General features: G+C 47.3%; 1 protein-coding gene across 7 annotated transcripts in view; it reads left to right on the forward strand.

Moving 5' to 3' along the window:
• Positions 1-25,620, forward strand: part of Kirrel3 (kirre like nephrin family adhesion molecule 3) — a 562,524-nt gene that overhangs the window by 421,971 nt on the left and 114,933 nt on the right. For all 7 annotated transcript variants that reach the window (XM_026779208.1, XM_026779203.1, XM_026779205.1 and 4 more), the window contains one exon: positions 16,024-16,101. In XM_026779208.1, the coding sequence (XP_026635009.1) occupies positions 16,024-16,101 (78 nt within the window). The remainder of the gene's footprint in view (positions 1-16,023; positions 16,102-25,620) is intronic.

Genomic DNA, 25,620 nt, shown 5'->3' on the forward strand with positions numbered 1-25,620 from the left:
TAGACCAGGCTGGTCTCGAACTCACAGAGATCCGCCTGCCTCTGCCTCCCGAGTGCTGGGATTAAAGGCATGCGCCACCACCGCCCAGCACATCTTATCTTCTAGATCCTAAGGACTCTGGGGAAGTAGAACTGGAGTCTGGAGCCTCCTTAGTCTCTAAGTTTCTCCTGTGACTGGACTACTCAGCAGATGTATGTCCTACGCTCTGCTTTTAGAGTAGGCACAGTGACAGCAGTCAAGGACAAGGCTTGCTTTCCACTTTCAAAGACTTTGCACCTTGAGAAGACAAATATATAAACAGATCGTTTGCGCTCAGTGCTCGAGAGAGAGGCAGGGGGGTTGCGGACAGGGTAGGGATTGTGATTAGCAGGGTAACCTGGGAGATCTGGCCAGATCCAAGTGCAGATCCAGATGTGGAGAACAACAGGGCTCCGAGAGCTGCCCTCTGGGCTCTCCTCTCTGTGCCTTGTTCTGACTCTTCCACCCCTGCCCTGTCTTCCCCGGTCCCCCCTCTTTCTCTTACTTTCTCCCCAATCCCATTGTTAAATTAGAGATGGTTTCTGGGGACACTGAAGGCTCAGCAGAGGAGAGGCCTAGAAGAAATCTAATAAGTAAATCAGAAGAAAGAATGCCCAGGCAGCAAGCGGGAGGATTGAGGAAAATGAAGAACTATAGTTCCGGGCACCTGGGAGAGTCCTAATTGACAGGGCAGCCTGAGTTCCATGGCCTCAGACAGAAGTTAGAATTTGGATTTTATGCTCACTTGTATTTGAAAACCAGCTGCTCTTCTCTTCCCTCATGGTGAATTCCCAGGGTTCATGATGGGACCCCTGAAACCCACATTACCACCACCTGCTTTAGGTGACATGTTCAGCCTCCAGTTCCATAGATGACTGGAGGGTAAGGAAGAGCCTTGCATAGCTATTGACAAATTCAGACCGGGAGCCCTTCTGTGGCCATTGGTTCCTGGAGGTGATATAGGGAGGTGGCACGTGGTGGAGGGAGAAGGATGAACTGAGGTTCCTTCATGTCTGGTCCTATTTCTCTCTAGCTGTGTGGCTTCAGGTGACTGGGGCACCTTGATGGTCCTTGGTGTTAGCCTAAGTCAAGATGGGTATAAATCCCCATCTCTAGCTGTGCTGCCAGTAGCATAAGGCTGCATGGAAAGGATCTCATGTGAGATGCCTGCTCACAAATGGTCCTCAGCACATGGCTGTCTCCCCACACAGGAAGTAGCAAGCCCATAACCTTGTGATATGAAGGGACAATTTTTATACCTCCAAGAACATGATGGGTCCTTGAGACAGAAGAAGAACTTAGGCTTGATCAGAAGCACAGCAGGCTATTGCTATACACTGCATTATACAGCTTCCTAGGTTCTCCAGTAAAGAGAGGCAGATGCTGGAGTCTCCCCCGGGAGTCTGCATAAGGAATATACACACATGCAACACCCCTTCACACACAAACACACACACACACACACACACACACACACACACACACACACACTTCTGCAGCCCTCACTGCTCACCACCTAAGGGATGTACCAAACTCCACAATCTTATCCCACCTCCCATCTCACTGCCATTCATACTGTTACAGACACACCACCCCAAGGGAAGTCACAACAACACCCAGAACCATTCCCTTTCCCTTCCAAAGCTGTGAGTCAGGCTCCTGTAGCAGCAAATTCCCGTTTCATCTTATTTCTCTCTTCTGAGACACGAAAGGACAGTGGGAAGCCAAGGTCTCCCAGGCCAGGGAGTGTTTCCTGAGCTGCAAGCATCCAAGGGCTCAAGGGGCCAAGGGACCTTTCTCTTACAGAGCAGATTTCTGTTGAACTTGACTTTAGCTCTTCAGAGACAAAAACCACAGGTTCCAGAGTAATGAGCTTCCTGTCTGCAGAAGGATCTAAGGGGAAGTTATGTCACTTTCTCAAAGCTGCTACAAAGGAGGTTTTCCGCTGGGTATGACAGTGAAATTGTGCGATCCCCAAGCCCCTTCTGTGCAGAGAACCTGATGCCAGGAGGTCTTCACTTAGCTGCTTACCTGAGGGGCCCTGGCAAGGGTGATGTGTACAGTGGATTCTGGAAAAGCGCTTACCAACTAGGGTCCCCTCACCCTTGAGTTAATAGACATCCCACAATGATCCAATAGAAAGTCCCAAACCTTCTTTTCAAGAAACCTGGCATTTCCCAGGTTCTGCCCTGCCCCTAGCCCTCCACCTGGCTGAGTTCAGAAGTCCAGAGAGTAAGTTTGTTTCAGATGATATTTTGATGAATTTAGATCCCATCTCACTCAGTTTATTGATCCTGAGAAAACCACCCAACTGCATTCTTAATCCATGTGCCAAGCACTGGGCCAGTAAGAGGCGCTGCCAAGACAAACATGTTGCTGAGCCTCTTGGTGACAGAAAATCTAGAAGAGTCTCCTTCTCCCTTCCTTTCACAGCAGGCCCCCACCAACACGGGGAGAAACTCAGAAAACTGCAGGGCATCACAGGAAAAGTACAGGTCTTTAGCCACACCTTAGGTCTCTAGCCATTGGGCACTGAGCTTAATTTTCTCATCTGAGAAGTGAGGGTTCTCTCCATGGGTACAGTGTGGTGTGAAGGTATCACAGTCCTGTGAAGACATTGAGCACCGAGTGAGTGCATGTACCACACCATGCATGTGTAAGTCAGAGGATGGTCTGTGGAATTTGTCCTCTCCTTTAGCTTTACATAGGCTCCAGGGATGGAACTAACTTCGTCAGGCTTCCAGCTTTTAGTCGCAACTGTCTTTATGTAATGAGCTACCCTACTGGCAGAGGGCTGCTCCATTTCGTGTATTTAAAAAGCACTGACGGTGGATAGCAGTGGTCAGGAGCCAATGGGCCATTGGAGGATGGCGCAGCAGCGTGAGAAGCCCCACAGACTGAAGAGCAGCTACTGGCTCAAGCTTCTTGAATTGGCTTCTCTTGGCCTCCAATGCTAGGAGAGACCCTAGCTAGTAGGCCTTAAGTCGGTAGCTCAGGGCTTCCTGCTCAGCGGACCTTCTATTTGAATGATTCTGCCTCTTAGACCAGACTCCCTAGCTCTCACCAGTCTAGAATCATCCTTCCTTTGGGCACTGTGCCTCCAGCCTCCATGATTACCCTATGATCATCCTCAGTGACCCCACCAGGGCCTGAGAAGAAACCCCAGGTGGTTTCACCCATGCAGACAGGTTACAGACACACAGTCATTCCCACCTCCCGCCTCCCTGTAAGCCCTAAAAGCTCTATTGCCTCTGACCAGGCCTGAAAAACACCAGCACCAGTCGAGATCTCTTCTGGCCCTATTCATTCCTACAAAGCAATGCCTAAGTGAGCTAGAGATGAGGCTATGGGGTAGGGCAGCACGCGTGGAGGAAATGAAGACATACCATTATCTCTTCGAGGAAATTACATCTAAATTGTCAGCTCAGTCTGGAATTCCTTCCCACTGTTACAAGTGAGCACGAACACATGCATGCAAGCGTGGGCGCGTGCACTCACACACACACACACACACACACACACACACACACACACACACACACACACCTTATCTTCTGCCCTGGTGGATCTGTTAGGTGGTATAGCCCTAAATGGGTCATCTCTCTGGAACTTGGGATTGCTATGCAAGGCTCATAGCCCCTGGTGTGCCCCTTCACAATCAGCCCCCTGCTGAGCCCACCCAGCAGGAAGTAAACTTTCACATTCCAGTTAAGTGGTGTCTGGCTGCTCTGAATCACCCTCCTGGATCTGTTTGAAGCCAAGTTCTTAATCAAAGCTATCAGGCTCTCCTTGGCCCCCTCTGCTGAAAGGTTGCCATTAAAGAGGAAGGAAAAGCCTTGGGTTTTGAGGAGAGGTCTCCCGCTTTTATCTGGAGCTCTGAGGGAAACGGAGGGGCTTGGTTTTACCCCAATCCTGGTGTTCAAATTACAATTCGGCTGTTAGCAGAGTCAGACAAGATGTGAAGCATCTCTGACGTCAGCAAATGCTTACAGGGCAAAGGGAGACACGCATTTAGTGAACACAGCATCCACTGCAAGGCTCTACCCATGTGTTAGTTGCTGGTCATTTCCAGTCACAACCTGGGTTCCGTACCCTCTGAACTGTGGTCTAATCACCCCAGAGGAAGTCCCTTGCCTGGACCCCCCGTAGAGCTTTTTATAGAACTTTCTAGAATTAACAGGTCTTCTAAGGCATCTGTGTCCACAATGATGCTAGTAGCATCAGAGCAGAGACATTGCCTGGCAACAAAGCCTCTCCTGTGACCTTCATTGTAACCTTGACCCAGAGCAGCCCTGCAGTCTTGTCAAGGGAATCTACATTTGAGGGATTTGTTTGTTTGTGTGTGTGTTTGAGAAAGCAAAAGAAATATTGAGCTAAAGTCTCCATCCAGCTACATGGGTAGCTGGATAAATAATTACTAAATAAATAAATAAGGGAAAATAAACAAAGAAAGCCTCCAATGAGCTTGAATTGCTGCCGTGCTGAGAGGTAACTGGCAGATTCAATTTAATTATAAGATACAGAATTGTAATGGAGTGTGCAGGGCTCTGGGAGGTTTTCCGCAATGCATGAGCAGCGGGGAGCCCTGACTGTTCCTGGACACATTCTAACCTGCCCCCGACTGCCTTCCTTGCCCCGGTAGGGGTAGGCATGGAGCGGGAGGCAGCGCAACTGCCTGCGCCCTGGAGGCCCAGTCTCCCTATGCCCTGAACCTAGTCCACGCCTGGCTAGCCTCCGCTCCCAAGATGAGAATGCCCTGGAGGACGGTCCAGGCCAGCAGGAGGAGGAGGGGAGAAACTCTATGCCTCACACCTGCCCCCTTCTCCCCAGCAGAGGTAGGCAGTGTGAATGGACAAGGCCCACCCTGCAAGGCCAGGCATGGCCACCAGATTGTGAAGGCAGCAGCTCTCACTGGGCGGTGACCAGGGACAACAGCATGACATCATCACCCTTCTGTAGGATATGACCCATGACCAGCTATCCTGCAGGAACCTAGTCTGCCCTTGTGCCATAAGGTCCCTGAAAGCCTATGCTCTACAGCTGTCAGGACAGTTTTTCTTCTCCCTTTCCACCTTCCCTCTCTCTCTGTACCCATCATGTTTGGTGGGAGGGACATTGGGGGGGGAGTAGTGAGAGCAAATCTGAGTACGCTTTCCTGACTCCAGTGATACGTTCTCAGGGCACCTTCTCAGTCCTCCACGGTCAAATTTCATTTGGACCGTAAATGTGTAATCAAGGGGTTTCTAAGTACATCACCAAGTCACAGCCATGCCTCTGCTGCTAGCCCACCCTGAGCAGGAGCCTAGCTGCGGTCTTGCCTCCTGCACCCCTATTCACTACCTGTACCCCCACCAGCAACTTTTACTTCCCCAGGTCCTGAACCCCCACAAAGGCTGCTCAGTACACTCCATCTCCAAGCAGTGATGCCTCCCCGCATCATCCAGCACTCTGCTGGTCCCCTCTTCCCTGGGTGGGTCTTCTAGGCAATATTTGCATTCTCACGCTATGTCCCAGGAGAAGGGCCCGGACCTGTGTTCTAACCAAGCAAGCCTGGGTTTAATCCTGGCTTCTCTACCCCACAAATGCAAGTTCAGAAAAATTAATCAGTTTTCTGGGGCCCCACTTGTGCAGCGGAGCTAATGTTCATATCTTCACTAATCTGTGTGAGGTTATATTCACAAGCCAAGCTTATCTTCGAGCATCACTGGGGGCCTCTGCCTTCCTAAAGATCTGGGCCTCAAGGGACCTGCAGGTGGTGGAACAGGACTCTTAGAGGTGAGGTAGAACTTCCCAGAGCCCAGACTACCCTTATGCTTAATTTTTTTTTGAAAACTGTTGGTCATATTAGAAAAAATAAAAAAATAGAAGATTCCCTCTTTCTGCCTGACCTGCCAGCCATGATTGACAGGATACCCTGGGCTGAGAATCCCCAGGGGCAGGACACACAGCTGCCATGCATCTGTCCCCATTCAAACAGTAATCACAGACATCCAACTTTCTCACAGAAAAGGATAAAAGCCTTCCAGGCATGTGGCCCTGGGCAGCACCTGTTCCTTACAGGTTAAATGGACTGCTAACAAGCCAGGGGAGGAAGGGCTAGGACAGCTTTCAGGATCCTATTTCTCTATTGTGTGCCTCACAGAGCGATAACTCACTGAAGTTTCCATCCCGAGTGAGACAAGCTGAGGAATCCTTATATCTGAGCTAAAACTGTTGCCCACAAAATTCTTCAACCCAAACTATTAAATGCCCCCCTGCAGAAATCCTACCAGAGACCCAAAGAATGGAGATTATGTTTTGGTTTACCGACCTCAACGCTTATTGACTGTATGGCCATGAAGATGTTATTAATATTTAGCCTTTTGGTTCCTCCCTCTCCTCTTCCATCAGATTAAATATCATATAGGGTTTCTGAGAACTGACACATTGCCCACAAAATAGGCTAAAAATTAATGAACTGGAGATCTTTGGCACCAGGCAACTTTGATGATGATGAAGGTGAACTTGGCTACCATGAATATAGACAAGGCTCGACTGCATCCAGAACCCAAGGAGAAAGCCTAGTCCTCACTCCAGTATGTAGAGGGTCATGGTGGACTCTCCCAGCCCAGAGTCCTCACTGATAGCAAAGCACCTGAAGTTGGCACCTTCAGAGCCAGATGGTAGCCCTGCCGGAATTCCAGGCAGTTCATCAGCTGACAGAAGGACCCCAGGCAGGGTTGGAGGGAAGGTGCCAGAGAAGAAGGGTAACAGGAGCCAGGCATGGCCGCAGTGAGCAGCCATAGGAATGAAACTCAGACTCAACAGGGAGTTGTGTGTTGCAGAGAAAAGATTGGAGTGTGACACATGGTGCCCAGAATGGGGTCAGTCAGATCACATGGTGCCAAGTCTCTCTGCTCAGCTGCAGGTGGCTCTGCGCAAACTGCTTGACCCTCTAAAATGTCAGTTTCTGGGCTGGAGGTAGAGCTCAGCGATAGAGTGTTGCCTGGATGTGCAAAGCCAGTAGGGGTCGGGGACAGGGGAGTCCCTTTATAAATAAACCAAACGCATGATGATGTCTATTTCTATGATGTGAAAAAGTAAAACAAGACAAAAGGACACCAAGAAGGCTTAGCAGGTAAACACACTTACCACATGTGACGAGCTGCGTTTAATTCCTGCAATCCAGAGTGGAAGGAGAAAATTGACTCCTAGAAATTGTGTGTGTGCATGCGTGCACACACACACACACACACACATACACAATGATGATGCCAATGAAGAAGTACTTTTAAAACAATGTACGAAGTCCCACGCCTACAGCTGTGCCATCATTTTTGGCTGGCTTTTCCCTCCCTGAGAGTCAGAGGCTTAAGCCAGCAGGACAAAGATTTGGAGGAGTCAAAGGACTGGTGACCACATGGCCACCCAGATTTCCTATAGGCAAATGGGATGTGGGGCCAATAGTAAAAGACTATTCTAGATCCCACAGCGGGTGGCGAGGAGCTGTTAATAACACTGTCTGCCTCAGCCACACTGTGGATAGGGATAAGCCAGCCAGCAACGGCACAGCTGAGGCAGGCTTAGGAGGATGGGAGGAAGCAAAGGCCACCCACTGTCAGTGACTGTTACCCTGTACAAAACCACTGCGAAGTTTTGATCAGCAGGTGTCCAGGGAAGCCTAGTTTCCTGCAGGAGCAAGTGAGGATGGACTGGGGGACACAGAAGGTTCTTGGAATTATCACCATTGAGTGTTGACTTTCTGAAAGACAGGAGCTCAACACAGCTTTTTATGCAATCCATTATTTAAAAAAAAAACTCACTGTAAGAACACAGCTGTTCCAAGTTTCTCTTATAAGAATTTAATTGGTATGTAATAGCATAGTTAATTAAATACAAATCAATAGTTTAAAACAACTAATTGATACTTAATATGAATGGGGGAGAACTTGATTCTAATAAAATTAACTCATATTAAATTAGCTATGAAATAACAATTATGTCTTTACAACAATGTAAAGTTTATGGTTCTTTAATAAACTTAGATTAGCAAGCAATGAGACTCAAAAATTATGAAACAGGTATTATTGGCCTATTAAACATTTATGATGTGTCCTGGAGGGCTGGGTCCAAGCATCTAGTCAATACGAGCAAACCTTTCTGAATCTTCTCCTCGGGTCTCTTTATTACAGGAGTTGATCAGAAAACAGGGATCTCGCTGATTTATGGGCATCCTAATTGCATGTGATGTGAGTGATTACACTGAAAATAGCACCAGGTAGAAGTGGGGCTGGAAGCTGGCGTTCAGCAGAATGGAGGCAAAAACTTCCCAAACACACGACCTGCGGTTCTGCAGATGGCAAGGCACCCAGGGACAGAATGGCTAGTGATGGCTACAGATGGCAGCCACCTGTGAGATGTCGCTGGGCACACACACCTGAAAGAGAGCCCCAGGGCCAATTGCAGTCCTTGCGACCTCTGGAAGAGGGCATCTCTTGCCATCTCTCCCAGATCTCATCTCTTGCTTCTTCCTCTGACAAGGACCACCACTCGAGTGGAAATGACATGGTGTCACCTTGCTATGCTGCCTTACTGAACATTTGCCTGTCTTAGATTTTCGTGTATCTTTCACAAGTGAGGGCTGCACATTCAGAACCCCAAAATCCAACATGGAAAATGCTCCAGCATCTGAAAATTCATGTCCAGGAAGCTTAGGATGTCAGAGTTTTTCAGGCATGGGGGCTTCCTATTAGAAATAGTCAAATGGAAGCCGGGCGGTGGTGGCGCACGCCTTTAATCCCAGCACTCGGGAGGCAGAGGCAGGCAGATCTCTGTGAGTTCGAGACCAGCCTGATCTACAGAGCTAGTTCCAGGATAGGCTCCAAAGCCACAGAGAAACCCTGTCTTGAAAAACCAAAAAAAAAAAAAAAAGAAAGAAATAGTCAAATGGGTAAAGAATACACAAATATTCTCTAAACCGGAAATTCCAAAATCTAAAGCACTTCTGGCCCCACACATTTGGAGAAAGACTGCTCAACCCATATGCCTGTGTAAACCAATTGGATAAGTATTTTGCTGGGGTAGGAAGCTTGCCTTATGTATGGTGGCCTCTGAATGTTTGTGGAGTGGATATTACCCTGTCAATTTTTGTTAATATGTTCTGGCTGGGGAGGGTAGGATTTTTCCCCACAAGACTTCCACCCTCTCAGCTAAATACGGCTGATGAAAAGTTTACTTCTTCAGACTAAAACCCCTGCTCAAATTATTACCTGGGTCTCTTTTGTTTGGGAACTTGATGGCCACAGTGCCCCCATCACTGCCCTATAGCACAGTCAGCCCATTTTGTGATCACACAAAATCTGATACAGACATACAGTCCTTTGATCTTTCCAGTGAAGAAGACACTGTGGCCACCTCTGCCTCCACCCTTGAGCTAAACATCCCTTTAGTCCCAAGGTCTCATCCTGAAGAACCTTTTCAGACTCACTAGCTTCTCCTTGTTTCCAGGACTCCTAGGCCCTAAGTCTCCCCTGTAACCGCATCTTTCTAACTCTCTCCAACTTTTCCAGTTCATCTGACTTGTGGCTACCACGCTGACCTGAGAGTTCAACACAGGATTTAGTGAGGTCCTTCCCTCCGCATGTTTCCGTTTCCCTGTCTGTAAGGAAAGAGGAGGGTCCTTGACCTCCAACCCTGACTAATGTTTGGGTTGGACTCATCCTTTTTAGGGACTTTATTCTCACCTCTTTTTATCTTACATTGGCTTTTTGGACTTTCACGTAAATCGTGCAAGGGAGATATTAGAAGAGGTAATTTATAGGTGGAAAGGGGGAAGAGACGCTCAGGGAGCCTGTGGGACCATTCACTGCTGAGTGCTGCATCGCCGTATCTGCCAGCTCTGCTCATTCGGAAGCATCAGGACCTCCCAGCAACTCCAACCAGGTCCAGCTGGCGTTTCCTCCATATGGTCCGAGGCACCATCTGGGGAATTCAGGCTATTTTCAGCCATTCTGCTGCTCTCTGTGTTGGGATGGCAAGGATCTGGAGGCTCTGTGCATCCCCCTCTTTGTGTCCTTCTACCTGTTTCCAGATCTCTGCTGTGTTCTCAGAGCAAGAAGGGGCAGCAGATGGAAAACCATCGTCTCTGACCTGGAGCATAGCCGGACTCTCCTGGCTGCTCTCGCCGTTCTCTGGGCTTCTCTCTTCCGCATATCATCTACCCTGGGTTAAAGTCTTCTTTAGTCAGGGCATGATGGCCTCCCATTCCCAGCTTAGCCATTCTCAGGGCTCCCTGCACCCTGCAGGAAAAGGTACAGACTCCAGGGAGGCTCCTCAGCTGCCTCACGGATCTGGCCTCAGCCTGTTCCTCCTCCCTCATCTCCCCTCTGTCCTGAAATCTTGACAGCTGTCCACCAGCAATACTCTATTTTCTGTTTGGGAACTTGTAGATGCTTGCTGGAGAAAAATAGTTTCAGGAGGTAAAGTGCTAATCTTATTTTCAATGTTTTAATAAGGACACATTAATTGTACAAGGAAATAGGTTTTATTTTGATGTTTTCATATACATATATAATGTGCCTCGATTGTATTCTAATTGCCCTCATTTCAACCCTCCCTCCATACCTCTGGTCACCTTCCTCTTCCCAAATAACTTCCCTTTTGTTTCCTTGTCTTTGTAAACATAGAGTCTGCACAGAAGAGAAGGCATATGATAGTTGTCTTCCTGAGCCTGGCTTATTTCACTTGATGTAATGATCACCAGCTCGACTGGTTTTTCCCACAAGTGACATGAGTTCACTCTTCTTTATGGCTGAATAAAATCCAATTGTGTGTGTAACACATTTTCTTCATCCAGTCATCCTTTGATGGTCATCTCAGAGATGATGTTATAACTTGGCTATTGGGTGTGCAGATGTCTCTGAGGTCTGCTGACTTAGACTCCTTCAGGTATAGTCCCAGGAATAACACAGCTGCAAAATCAGGCGTTTCTCCTCTTAGACATCTTAGGAGCCTCCATCCTGATTTCCCTAATGACTGCCCTATCTTGCATCTCTATCAACAGTGTCTAGGTGTTAGAAAAGGCTAGTCTTCAGCAACCGAGTGAGATAGTGACCATGTCAGCATGACCAGAAACTAATTTAGCCACAGATGGGAACTTTTGTCATTATTCCATCCAGTTGCCATGAGGAAGTAGGCTGGGAACAGAATAGAAGTCCCCCTACAAACAGCCATCCACTCACATTCGGACAAAACTCCTTCCTGCCTATTGCGCCCATTCTAACTAGCATTACTTGAGGGCTCATTGGTCCCTAGATGGAGGAACAACAAGCAGAAAGCAAAATTCTCACAGCATCCCAGACGGTCCATGATTGCTGCTAGACATACGGGCACACAGCAGCCTTCTCTCCCAGCTGCCCTCTTCCCAATTCTGTTTTGTGCCCATCAACACTACAGTCCAATCGCAGCACCTCTGATCAGTGTTCTCCCATCGTCTGGAGCCCAGTGAGTGGTCATGTGACACTCTTCTCTAAGGGTAACTCTGTGACCAAGTGAAGGAAGTGAAGGGAATCACAGACACTGGAAATAACCGAGCCACACTGAAAAGCCAGCCCCTCCTCTTCCTGTCTACAGGAGTTAGCTAGCGCTGCTATAACGAAGTATCACACAGTGGGAGACCAACACTGAAAAATGCCTTCACAATTTTGAAGGCTAGGACCGCAAGATCAAGATGCCAGTGGGTTTCGGTCCTTCTGAAAGCTATAGGGAAGGGCCACTTAAAAATCTTTCTCCCTCTGTCTTGGAAATTACCATCTTCATGTTCGTGTGTTATTCTCTCTCCCTTCTTCCCTCCCTCCCTCCCCCCTCATATGTTTCCTTCAACTTTCCCTTTTATAAGGACACCAGTGATATTGTACTAGGGCCAATCCTAATGACCTTGTTTTCACCTGACCACCTCTGCAAAGTCCCAGTCCACATAGGGATGAGTGCTTTGGTGGTGAGGGGAATGGGTGAGATATGAATAGGAGAGGGTGTACCCAATCCATCTCTGGTACTCTTTGGACTGTTTTGACTTGCAGTATTTACAGGCATGGCATCCCTAAGAACTAGCCTTGAAACCAGCCCTTAGTTCTAGGATGAGAACCAACAGCAGCTAGGTCTTTGGCCCTGAAGCATCATTTTTAGTTCTCTAAGCCTTGGTTTCTAAATTCAAAATGAAGGAAATAATTTGCACCTTGCTTACTCCGCCAAGCTACTGTGAGCATCTAATGAGACAGTAAATATGCCAGCATTGTTTAAAAAAAAAAAAAAAAAAAAAGTAAGTGTGCCCTGAATGGGATACAGTATTGTTGGGTCATGATTAGTAGAAGCAGTGAGAATAAAGGATACAGAGCCTAGGAAGAGCCCCAGCCCCAGCCTGCAAGCTGAAGAAACCTGCTCCACTTAAAAAGTCATTCTTTTTATTTCTCCCTGGAGAAAACCCCACAGTGTTCCCTACTTGTGGAACAGTTCCCTGTTTGGATGAATTACAAGTTTCATTCACTCCGCAAGCATCCCAACCCAACCTACATGCATCCTGCTACAGCCAAGCTCATTCTGGCTTGAGTTCCAGGGAACTGCTCACTCCATCCCTGACATTTCTGAATCCGCCCTTCCTTTAAGTCAGCCGTCCTCTGACCCAGCACTTGCCATGAGCAAGACACTGAACCTGGTAGGAGGGGCTCAGGGCTGGAAAAGGACATTCTGGATCTTCTGTTGCTCACAGTCCATAGCCCAAAAGTTCCCAGGGTGTCAAACATCCCTTATGCTTAAGAACACCCCTATTCTGATACCTGTTTTTGTGCACATAGCATTGATTAAGTCTTTGCCCTCCTCAGACAGTGCCCTTACAAGCCAACTACAAATGACCTTAAACTTTGCTATGAACGGTCTTTCTAAGCCAAGGCTCCCTTCATTCATTTTCCATGAGGCCTTTGGGGAGTCTGAGGGGTTCTGACACTGATGAAGCCAAAGAGAGCAGCCTACTTGAAGCAAACCTCCTATCCCCCATACCTTGAGGTTCAAAACTAACATCTGTGATTTCACTCTCCTGTCCATCTCAGAGGACAAGCAAGGGGATAGGCTGGTGCTGGACGACCTCACAAAAAAGATCACATTCTCTCTGTAGTGTTGTACTGTAGTCTCCCCTAATAGCCTCATGGTTTTTTTGGTTTTGGTTTTATTTAAGTTGAATGTTTCCCCAAGCCCACATGACTACCTTTTGCTTCCTCCTTGGTCTACGTATGATCAAGTATGCCTGACAATGCTCTTCATCCCCAGAGGGGCACTCACATTCCCCTGCCTCATCCACTTCTGTCCCTGCGTGGGCTTCCATGTGTGCACTTGGTGAGTTCTATTTTGGCTCTCTCGGAAGAGCATCCCAGATTTTTCCTGTGACAAGCTAGCTATTCCTCACTTCAGCGGTCCTCCAGCTCACTTGTTCTCAGAGGGATCCCCATGGCTTCCCCCCACTTCTCAGCAAAGACTCCGCCAGAGAGCCCTCGCACTTAATAAATTTCTGCAGTGTGCTTATTAGCGCCTTGTAATGTAGCCGCCTAAATAATTAAGACTAACCCACACGTGTCAAATTAAATGAGCCAAATACATTGAGAAATTACCTCGTCCTCAATTTCTTTTATTAATCAGAGCTTTTTTTAAAAAAGAATTATTTCCCTGCTCATTTACAAAAATCAAGTATAGTCAGAGAGACTCTTGCTTATAATAACTGCGTGAGTGTTCAGCCACCCCTCTACCACTCACTTGGGAGGGATCCTAGTACGGGACACATAAAATATAAGTTAGTTCGCGTCGTCGAGACAGACACTGTGGACAACTAGATAAGACATGTTGTTCATACTCCAATCTTTATAACTTCCCCTTATGTTCACCTGCGTGTGTGGGAAACTGCTCAGAAGAGCAAGGAAACATCAGCCACACCCTTTCAGCAGCTTCTGGCCTCCTTCCTCAATGCACCCATAGAGTCCCTGCTAGGCTCTATCTACTAGCCCACGCTCCCTCCTCCAGTGGAAGCCACCACTGATGTGCTTTGGGCAGGTGTAAGCCAATGATAAATATAATAGGAACCATCAACCATCATGTCCTTCTGTGCCTGTCTTCCTAACGGTCAGGCTAAGTCTTCCTATTGGCAGCTCCTGGACTTTAGATGCAAGCTCAGGCAAAAAGCTTTTGTTAGCTGGAGTAGGAGCTTCCTCACAGCATGTGCGTCTGCTGGCCCCTCTGCACGCCACATTCCTGCCTTTTGGAGGTGACTATTAGAAGGGATCCACAAATATAGGAAGTAAACGTCAAAGGGGCTTTGATCCACACGACCCTCGACAGAACAGGAGCCCCTGAAGAAAGGGCCAAGGCCTTGGATGGGAGAACTTAACATGTCAGTTTGGGCGCCGGAGATATGAAGCTGTTTGAAATGAGGGTGGTTTGGCTGCGCCTTCAGATGCATGAGCAAGTGTGCAGGGGGAAGGCAGGGAAGGCGCCTTCAGAAACAGCTCCCCTGGATCTGCCTCTCTGCTCTTCACTGATACTCAATAACTCCCTTTAAAGGATCAGGAGATCAAAGCTGGCGACCTCCCTGGGCTGTGGCATCCTACCACCACCTGCCAAGCTTTGTTTTTTCCTAGGACATGAGCCCCTAATCTTGAGTTATCTGTTCTCGGGGGTCCTGCACCCTTTTTCATGCTGTTGTCTTCAGAGGCTGGACCTGAGCAGCAGCAGAGAGATGCTGAGCATCATGAGCAGAGGCAGGAGGACTCATCCCACTCTTCCTTGTCTCTGACAAAGACACCTGCAGGTGGAAGGCCAAGGACACACCCAGGCCATGGACAAGTGTGGCACCGCTCAGTAAAAGCCTCCTTCCCTGAGATTGTGGGTGGAAGCAGCCGTGTAGCAGGAATTCTGACAAGATTCAGTGGGGTGTGGTTGCAGTCACATGCTCTCTAGGACAATATCAGGTGCCCATTTGCCCAGTTTAGGGCAGCAGTCACATTTGTTGTGTTTCCGAACAAACAGGTGGCAATGAGGAGGCGAAAGCATCAAAGGCAGTTCCTCAACACTGTTGAGCCCCCCACCCTCCATCAGTGTCGGGTGAACATCAATGGCTTATCCACATAGAGCAAAGCATTGCCGTGGAGTCAAAAATTAAAGTGGATGTGAAATTGTTTCAGAATTCTTAAAGCACCCAAGACAAATCAGAACTAAAAGCCAAATGCCAGAGTGTTTAGCTTGCCTTCTAGTGAAGCAGACGAACTCAAGTCCAACACTCGCACATAACAGAAGCTGATTTATAAAATACTCTGCAAAAGACGGCACCCGGGATTTGCTACCCAAAGTTGCTCTTCTTGTTCTTCTGGGAATGTCAACCAGGCTATGGGTCCTCGTGTCTTTCAATACTGCTGATCCCTGTGCTCTACGTCTATACTTCCCAAGTTCTAGATGCTGCTGCTGAACAGTTCCTGCCCATAGAATCAGCAACTGCAGAAACCCACCCTTCCAGAGGGTTGAACACACCCCGCCTATCCCTCATCTCTGTCTTCTCCACTCTCTCTTTTCATCTTGAGTCACCCACTGTGTCTGGTCATGCTATTCCACTCTGGACACTACCAGGGGCTCCTGTTCAGCTAGTCTGAGCACAGTTTCAAAGTGACTTAGTCATGGTCCCCAACCCTAGACTATAAAAATCCCATATAACCCAGAGTTATAGTTATGAGAATGGATTCTAAGAGTCTAATTTCAAAATCCTGACTCCGGCACCTGCTTACTTCATGCATTTGTAAATGAAGACTGTAGAAAATGGAAAGCACAATGCTCTGTGCCTTACACGCTATTGTGGGCATCAAGCAAAGCTACAGACTCTAAGTTATGCCCAGGACATAAGTGCTGTAGAAACATTTATTAATTATCCACAGCCTCCTGCTAAGAAGTCTCCTCACACCTGACCCATTCCCAACTCACCTACTTATATTTTCCTTCCAGAGCTTGGCCTCCAGAAGAGAGGATGCTGTCTGGTGCTGGGCTACATGGCCAAGGACAAGTTTCGGAGAATGAATGAAGGTCAGTGAGAACCTCTCCTCCCGTCGTGGGTCAGACACGACAGCTCAGGAGGGAGAGTGGGAGGCTCAGCTTGATCTTCGTGGTGCTGTTGACACAGGGAAGTAGCTGTTGCCAAAGCACTGGATGATAATGCATGCTTTTCTTTTGCTATCTCCTCTTCCCCCATGTGTCCCTTACTTTTCTTTCTTTCACTTCCCTGCTTTTGCTCTTCTACCCTCTTACCCAGTCCAGCAAAATCTGTTTCCATTATAATTCTATTTCAAAGTTCTCCCTCCTTCTCTTGAATTGACAGCACCTTATAGGGCACTCAGGAGAATCATAAAGCATAAGGCAACATTATACTCCCAGAGCCTGCCCTTAGAGACCTTCCCAACTCCACAGACTGAATTCTGTCTCCCACCCAGGGGTGGTTCTGCCTTCCTCAAGCATGAGGTCTTTCCTGAGGATCACTTGTGTCCCAGAGAACTTGGGAGAATGTATTGACTTTGACATGGGGGCTGGTATGAGAGAATATCACTGTCACTTATGGGTCTGCTGTAATAAAAAGCCAATCCTCTCCATCCCCAGCCATCTGTCTCCATGCAACTAATAACCCTCTTCATCAGATGCCACAGACTGTTTGTCAGGGTTCAAAGGCAGCTAGACAATGGCTGGGGATACCATTTATTCATTAAAGTCAGACAAATGAAGCCTTGGCTTCTTCCCACCAGCCCAGCTTGCCATGAGCTGCTCCCTCCCCCCATCAGGGCTCATAGCTCCAGTTGCTCCCTTCCCACTCCAAGCTAAAGAGAGGCAAAACACCCCTATGATCTGGCCATGAGTTACACGGTACACAGCCCAGTGCCTCCTCCCTACATTCAACAGCTGCCTCTCCTTCCAAGTCGCCATCCATGACACTCATGCCTCTGTATGTGGCCCTGACTAGAACCCTGGCTGGCTGTTTTCCCGTCACCAAAACCCATCAAGATGACAGTCTGCTAGGAGTTAGGTCCTAGTAAGTAAGTCCAGGAAGCTCGTATCTCTTACATTCACTGCCTGCCTGTTCAAGAAAACAGCAGCTTCCAGAAGCCACTTATCATCTATAGGAGCCCCATGGCTGAGCACAGCCAGGGGTTTGGGCTGCATACTTGTGGCAATGCCATCAGTCTTTTTCATTGACTTTTTTTTTTTTCTCATCACCCTCTCTGTTCTCAACACAGCCGCCCAGAAGAGAGTGGTAGGCAGTAACTTCTAATTTGTGGGAACTGACAGCGTGGCTCTGTCCGTGGTGCTGAATAGACATGTTCTCTTGCTGAAGATGCTCATTAAAGAAACAGGCTGGGCTCTTAGGGATTGGGAGAGAAAACAAAAGGGACCTGGGCTGAGCTTCGATCTTGAAGCTCCAGGTGTCTGACCCCAGCTTCTAAGTGGCCAAGAATCAAGGGGTGTTGAGCAATCTGAACCAAGATGTGTGATGAGTCTCAACTAACAAAATGGAGGCAGCTAGGGGAGCCCCACAGTGTGATAGAACAGTCATGTGCAGTGTATTAGCTCTGATTCTGGAAGAGTCTAAGTCACAATGGGAAGAGGAGCGAGGTGTCTGCCAGGTCAGACAGACTTGCTTTGCCAAGTGCCAGACAGCACATTTTCTCTCTTCTAAAGCTCATGTGCTCTTTAAGGAAGCAAATGAGAGGCATAGTCTGCTTGGGTTTCTCAAACCTCAACCCATTTTCAGATAAGAAAGGCATCCACAAACACAGAGACTGTTTATGGTTTATAATTATCGCTACGCAATACTCAAAATAATTATAACCCCTACATGTTAATAATTGAACAGGAATAGCAGCCATGACATCAATCAAGCAACAGACTTCTTGGCCCATGCCAGACAACACACCTCGGTATGATTTGAACAATTGGCAAAATATAAAAAAAAATTCTCCAAGTGGCCAGAATTCAAGAGCTATTGGTATAATTATCTGCTTCTTCCATTAGAGATAAAGTAGGAATCTCTTTATTTCCATTTCAGAGTAAATATAAAAGCTTTGCTTGTGCTGTATTAAAGCATATTTGTTTTGTTTAACAGCATCTAATAAGGTGTCTGTCACCCAGGGAGAAGCAATCCCCTATTTCATTTGTTTCCCTGTTAATTTCATATCTCCTTGTATTTTATTTTTTCTCCACTACCACCCCCTCCTCCTCACTACATTCCAAAAAATAACAAACATTTGAGAAGGAGCAAAAGGAAAATAATGAATGAACAAGAGCCTTAGAGATCTGGGGCTTGTCATATGTTAGAGTAATCGCAATTGGTGCTGTTAAACTATACAAAGCAATAAAAAGAAAATGCTATTCAAAAATCATTTAAGGAAGCATCTGATAGTCAATGAGAGAGTTGCTCTATTTGGGAGTGCTTAATAGCTTCTTGGAGAAAATCTGTAGCATTTGCAGGAATGGGGGTGGTTGGTAAATGTTGGGGGAAAAGAGTTCTTTCTCATTTGGACTCAACAATCTGGGTATCCAACAGGGCAATAGGCAGAAATCAGCTAAGGGCAGACAAGGATGGAGGGATACAGACATGCGGGGCCCAGGATGTCGGGGTTGTCTGATATCATTGTCTCCCAGTGATTAAGAACTCAGGACTTGAAAGGAGCTGTTGGAAAGAGGTTGTTTATTTCTTCATCAAACATTCATTGAAAACCATAAAAATGATACCAATTTTTCATAATAAGTGTCAGGCTCCATTGTAAGCACCGGAGCTGTTAAACTGAATAAGACGCAGTCCCTGACCACAAGGACCTTGCAGGAAAATCACAAGGCATGTCTCACTAAAAAAACAGCTCCATGAAAAGCACCTGCTCATGCCTCACCTAACCCAGAGCTACACACACACACACACACACACACACACACACACACACACCGTATGTGCCACCTGGTCAACCAGTCTGGTCTCTTTGCCGTGTGTATCACAGTTTGGGATGGCCCATCAACTTCCGGCTTGTGTACTGTGGGGCCCCAGCTGTGGAAGAAGGAAGACCTCACCTCCATCTTCTCACATCCTTGGAACATAGTTCAGTGACTCACACATAGGGGAGAGTCGCTTACCATAATTCCTTAGGTAAATGTTTAATCAGAGACTGTGAGTCACAATAGAAGAATATCAAAAGTCACCCACAAGTATCAGCTGGGTCTTAAGAAGGAACAGCTTCTTATATAATGTATCTCTAGGCTGACCGTGCTTTAATACCAGAACTTGGAAAGCTCTAGACCAGTGTGGCCTACATAGCAGGTTCCAGGGCAGTCAGAAACATAGTGAGACCCTGACCGGGGTTGTCTTTCCATATTCAGCAGCACCCCGAGTCTCAGGTTCCCCTTAGTTACAGGTTTACAGGCCCCTCAGAACCCAGGCAGAGTGGAAGGGAAGGTCAGAAAGATTGCCCTTGCCCATTGTGAAACAAAGGCAGAACATTATAGGGAGATCTAGATGGAGGGGCACAAGTCCCTTAGGAACCAGAGAGTTCTGAGAGGCCCATCCTGAGAAGGATAAACAAGGAAGAGTGTGATTAAAGGAGAGAGGGGGCTAGGAATCCTCGGTCCCCCTTTCTGACTGGCCCCTGGTCCTGTACTGGAGTGGGCCTGCCCAGGCAAGTTTCCTACATAGAGGTGCAGAGGGAGGCAGACAACAAACTTCTGGAATGTTCAGAATCCCAGTGTGTGACTGCTTCTCTCAGTTCAGTGAAGGTAAAATAGCAACGCCTCCCAACGCTGGAGCCACACCGTGATCAGTATAACACCTCAGACTGACTGAACACTCTGACCTCCTGGAGCACCCAAGAAAGATGAAGCCAGATGCCTGGCCCCCGAGCCAGTTCATAGCTCCTGAGTACAGAACAACATGGATCTACTATCCCCTAATAGAGACATTAAAAAAGAGAGCTGTCCCATAGTTGGAGCAAGTATGTGAAGCTTATCCTGACAAGTCCCTGGACACCTAGAGTTCAGCCCTAAAACACAAAGTTGAACAGTTTGGATAAGGTCGCCTGTAAGGCTTTATATCAGTTTGCTTTTCTATTGCTGTGCTAAAACACTGAACAAAAATAACATGGGAAGGAAAAGGTTTATTTGCCTGACAGTTGAGGGAAGCCAGGGCAGGAGCTCAGGGAAGGAACCTGGAGGCAGGAACATCAAAGAGGAGCGCTGCTTACTGGTTCGTCCCTTGTGGCTTGCTCAGCCTGTTTTCCTATGTATAAGAAAACCCCAGGACCACCTGCCCAGGGTGGCACTGCCCACAGTGAGCTGGGCCCTCCCACATTAATGGTCATGAAAATGCCTCCACAGCCTTGCCCACAGACCAAGCTGGCAGAGCAATTCTTCATTTGAAGTTTCCCCTTCCCAGATGATTCTAGCACATGTCAAGCGGACAGAAATCAAACGACAAAGTCTCTAAATTGTGGTGATGAGAACTCTAAACTGCCTCTCAACTCACTGCCCACACCTTTCTCTCTCTCTCTCTCTCCCATCCCATAATGTTGCATGCTCTGGTGACCAAGATGGATCCCTGGTCACCAAAGGAGTCGGTTTTAAGTAGAGTGGTTTTACCAATTGCCCCAAAGCACTTCAGCGTTTCTTTCTCCTGCCTCTCCTTGTAGAGAAGATTGAGGTCCTGTTGACTTCAATGCCACCCGACCTGTAAACGAACTGTGCTTCTATCAGTGCAAAGAGGAGACAGGAGTAGGCAGGCTGGGACTTCCGCCCAAAGCCCAGAACCTAGGAAGGGCAAGACCCACTTGTGGGGGCAGCTCTTGCCACAAGACTCCTTGAGGCCAGTTTGGCTCATGCAGAGGACACACAATCATTTTCCTGAGAGCATTCCTGAGGTGCCTGCCATGGTCCCCAGGACATTGGCTAATACTGTCATTTTGTTAGTTGGAGCTTTGGGGCGCATATTTTTTTCTTATTTCATTTTTCTTGATGATGTGTTTTCCTCCACTGGGGCTACAAAGCTGGTTATTTGTATAACGTCCCTGTTTATTATTTATGGCAAGACCCAGGTTTCCAGGGCACTTTACGATTGTTATTTAATTCACTCAGCATCTTGGAACAAGAGACCAGCTATTTCCATTCTCCTGCCACAATCGGATGGAAGATTCTCAAGTTTTGTCCCAGGCTTATTCCTCCAGCCATCATTCCTACAGAAGACCTGTTTATCCAAGGCCAGAGGGTTTCCTTGTCTGCAGACCAGGCCAAATTACTTTGTAAATTTCCCCTTCCCTCACATTCCTGTCGAGATCTCACCATGTCCTGGGGATTTTTCCTTCTGGGTATCTTCTGAATTTGCCCCTGCTTTCTCCATCCCCCCTCCTTTTCCTACACTCCCATTCTCTCTCTCCTTCCATCCCTCTCTCTCCCTCCTCATCTCTCTCCCTCTGCTCATCGTGTCCAACCACCACCCTCAGCCCATTTCATCTCCACACAGAGCCAAAGCCTTGCTTCAAAATGAAAACTTGATACTGTGTTCTAGAAAATACTTCAGTGATTCACCAACGCTTTTAAGACTACTTAAACCCGTTCCATGTTTTGTAAGGTTCCACATAATCTGATTCCTGCCACATGACCCTTCATTTTCCCCCTCGAGAAGTCATTCTCCCCTACACAGGACTTTGGTGTCTTTGATCCCTCTTCTTAGAACGTACGTCACTCTCAACCCATCCATCTCTCTGCTCTTCGCATGCTAATTCCTGCATATCTTCCAAACCTTAACATCAATCCCACTAAGTCCTCTGATCTGCTCTCCCTGGGCTAGATCAACTTTGTGTACTGCACACTCCTGCAGACCACACCCCTGCCCTCTGTGTACAAATGCATGCTCATAATGCAGCTGTTTCTCTAACAGCTGTCTGCTCTCCCCATCAGTGAGCCCCATTAGGTCTGTCCTGTCTCAAGGGGCTCAAATGTTTGCACAGAATGGAAAATGGCAGGAAAGTAAAGACAGGGACTGGTTTTGTCCACAGGGTGCTGGGACTTGGTGAAAAGGAAACATGAGCCTGCACTTAGAAAAAGAGGAAAATGCCCCAGAAAAGGCATGTGACTTGCCCAGCATGACACAGCCAGCAGGAAAGTTGAGCCTAGGATGGGTCAGGGAGAAGTGCCTAATCAAGTTGTTTGGGGAGCTCTTTGAAAGAGACAGGCTGCTAGAACCTCCAGGGGAAAAAAAGTAGGCTGTTGAGACAGTGACATGGAAGATCATGTAGAAGTCACACCCACCCTCACCCCTACAGCTCAGCACTGTGCCAGGCTCAGTGCCAGGCTGGACATGTGCTCTGTCGCCAGCAACACTGCTGGCCACCAGGGAAAATCAGCCATTCTTCATGCCGGTCGCTTTGATGCCTGCTCCGGTTTAAGAAATTCATTTAGCACTGCTACTCAGAAGCCTAATGGTCAAACACTGTAGCTTGGGAGTCAGAAATCCAGATGCGATTCCAGCTCTCGTCATAGTAGGCTTAGAAGCAAATCATAGAGGCATGAGGCAGAAGGGAGCCAAAGTTCAAGGTCAGCTCGTTTATGGTCCCTTAAATTTTCTCCACTTGCCCACCTTTTGCTGAAAAAGAATTTATGTAACTCCAGAGATATATAAATGTTTACAGTTATATGACTCCAAGTATATAGGCTTGTAAACCAAGCATTTACTGATGATAAATCATGAAGAAATTAATATTTCTTAATCTTTGATACACAACCTAATTTTACCACTTATTAAAGAAACAAAGGCAAATTTGTACACTAATGAGATAGGTGTGCTCGTTTATTTTTACATAAATAATTAAACCTTGACTAAATATTTGCTGCTGCAGGGTGTGGAGCATTTTTTAACGATTCTCAGATCAGTATTTTGATATTAAAATTTTCAATGCTAAGAATCCTGCTTTGCATAAACATATCATATGGCATGGCAGAAGTACATTTTTTAAAAGATTTATTATGTACATAGTGTTCTGCCTGCATGTATGCCAGAAGGCCAGAAGAGGGCGCCAGATCTTATAACAAATGGTTGTGAGACACTATGTGGTTGCTGGGAATTGAACTCAGGACTTCTGGAAGAGCAAGTAGTTAGTGCTCTTAACCTCTGAGCCATTTCTCCAGCCTCAGCAGAAGTGCATTTGCTGCACTTCAGAAACTGTCATAATCCCAAACCAAAGTCCATTTCATGTTTTGTTTTTATGTAAAACTCAAACCACCCATTTAAATAGGAATTTTTTTAAAATCAAACACTCAAATTCAGTCCAACCCAAAAACACACTACTTTGATACTTACACACTAAGAAATGATGGTAGAAAAATATTGAAGCCGTTGTCTTCCATAATTAAATGGGCCAAGTTTCTAACAAGAGCCAAACCTTTGAATGCACAGCAAAGAAACCACAATACGTATCACTCAGTGGCCTCGAAACCAAGCTAAGGAAGCATCCGAAACACTGTATGGCATGACAGTGTGTGCAGTACACAGAGTGTACACGCTGTGTGTTCAGAACCAATGCCTTGCATATGAGTGATGCAACACAGGTGAGTGCGCCAGGCACACCAGGCCACTGCATCTTTGAGTTCAAGTTCATTTTTTACTCATTGGATGCTCAGAAACCTTCCATTAATGCGAAATTCTCTCTCACCTCCACCAACAGCCTATACCAACACCCCATGGGGGTCATGATCCACAGTTTATAATAAGCTGGGATATAGTCCACACCATGTCTTGATGGTTCAGCATCCTTGTCCAGTTCCCCTGGGTGGAAAGACTTCATGAATACTATGGATCTGGCCACTTAGGACTGACCACCATCCATCCAGTGGCTCTCTGTGCCTGGCACCGTGCCAACCCTGTGACATGTGGAAGTGGTCCCTGCTCCCAAGGCTGTCAAGCACAGGACATCGTGGCACAGTTTCAGAGCTACCTTCATCAAGTCTGAATAATCAGCTGTGGCCACAGAGAGGGGAACTCCATTCAGACTGTGAGCAAGGTGTACTGAGGGTGGCTTCTTGGAGAATTTGACACTTGGCTACTTTTCCTAAAGAGCTCATTGCAACCAATGTTTGAATCCTCCTATGAGAGGGGAGAGAGACAGAGACAGAGACAGAGAGACAGAGAGGCTTTGTCATGGGCACTGTGTCTCCTCAGCCAGGTTCTTACACAGAGGTTCCAAATATTGTGCTCCTTCCACCCAAGGAGTCCTCATCCTAACACTCCAACTGCCCTGACAAGGGACCAAGTGACCTGGGGAGCAGCTGCCATTGGCAAGACATTGGTCTCCTCTGTGCTGTGTCCTGAGGAGACCTCCTCTCCCCTCTGCTCCTGTACCCTCACTCATCCAGTCTCGAAGTTCCATCATTGAATTCACTGAGTGCTGAGACCCTCCCTCCAGATTCCTCCCCCCAGAGTCTGGGGAATGCAAAGAAGAGTGGAAATAAATGAGGTGCCTAATGACCTGGAGTGCCATAAAGTTTTTAGAGCTGCGCAGCGGAATGAGTAGGTTTGGGGCTGAGATGAATTACCCAGGACTTTATAGAAGGGAAGTCAGTAAAAAGCTGATGGCACTTGTACCACCTTTGCAGGGTGCTCACTGCACAGCGCCAGGTCCGGCACTCTGGAAGCAGCAATGGGGTACCGTGTTTTCCGCTCTACTCCATCTGCTTCTTCCCTGTGCCTTTCTCGCTGAAATATATTTGTTTCTATGGAAACGGTGTTGTTACTGGTATGGGAGGAGTTTAATGACATTCAGAAGTACCAAATCAAGTCCATTTATATAATGGTTTGAAATACACATAATAGCCTATGGAATATAGGACACGGTGACAGTTTCGGTAACTGCATACTGAGTGTGGGATAAATAGAGCAATGTAACAGTCCCCCACCTCTGAGTCAAATGGACCAGGAATAACCACCATTTGTGTCAGTAAAGAGTGGCACGTCTCAACCTCTGTTCATGAAAGGATCTGGAAACACAGCACAAGCCCTCTTTTCTCATTGAGGAAGAAGAGCACGAAGTCATGGTTCCTCTGTACCTGCCGAGGTGTGGCCCATAATCAGGTACTGTGGGTGCAGAAGTGAGGATGTGACTGTGGATGCTCTCGGACCCAAAAAGAGGCGAGCTTTCCATCCAACACTCCTTAGCCTGCCACTCTCGCTAGCCTGCATCTCTTGCTGCGCTGATAGCTGCACTTGGGTCTGTTCTGAACGTTCAGTTCTGTTTGATTTGGGGATTTATCAGGTGCTGACTGTGTACTCGGAGCTGCGGGAGACATGGGGGAATATCTTTACTTTGCTTAGTTACCCCAGAGGCACATTCTATCTAAGGATTCAAACATGATCATTTATCTGCAGAAGAAGAGGGTCCCAGAGTGACTTTAAAACACTGACATGGGGAGCAGAGACCATATAGTGTCTCATCCAGCCTGGTGCCAACTATCAACTGCGGACAACTAGAACCCAGATTCTTGGGGCCTTTGGGACATTCTCTTGGGGCACAGCAGTGGGTAAAGCCAGTC

This window comes from Microtus ochrogaster, chromosome 5, assembly GCF_000317375.1.
Source record: "Microtus ochrogaster isolate Prairie Vole_2 chromosome 5, MicOch1.0, whole genome shotgun sequence".
In the NCBI taxonomy this organism is placed as follows: Eukaryota; Metazoa; Chordata; class Mammalia; order Rodentia; family Cricetidae; genus Microtus; species Microtus ochrogaster.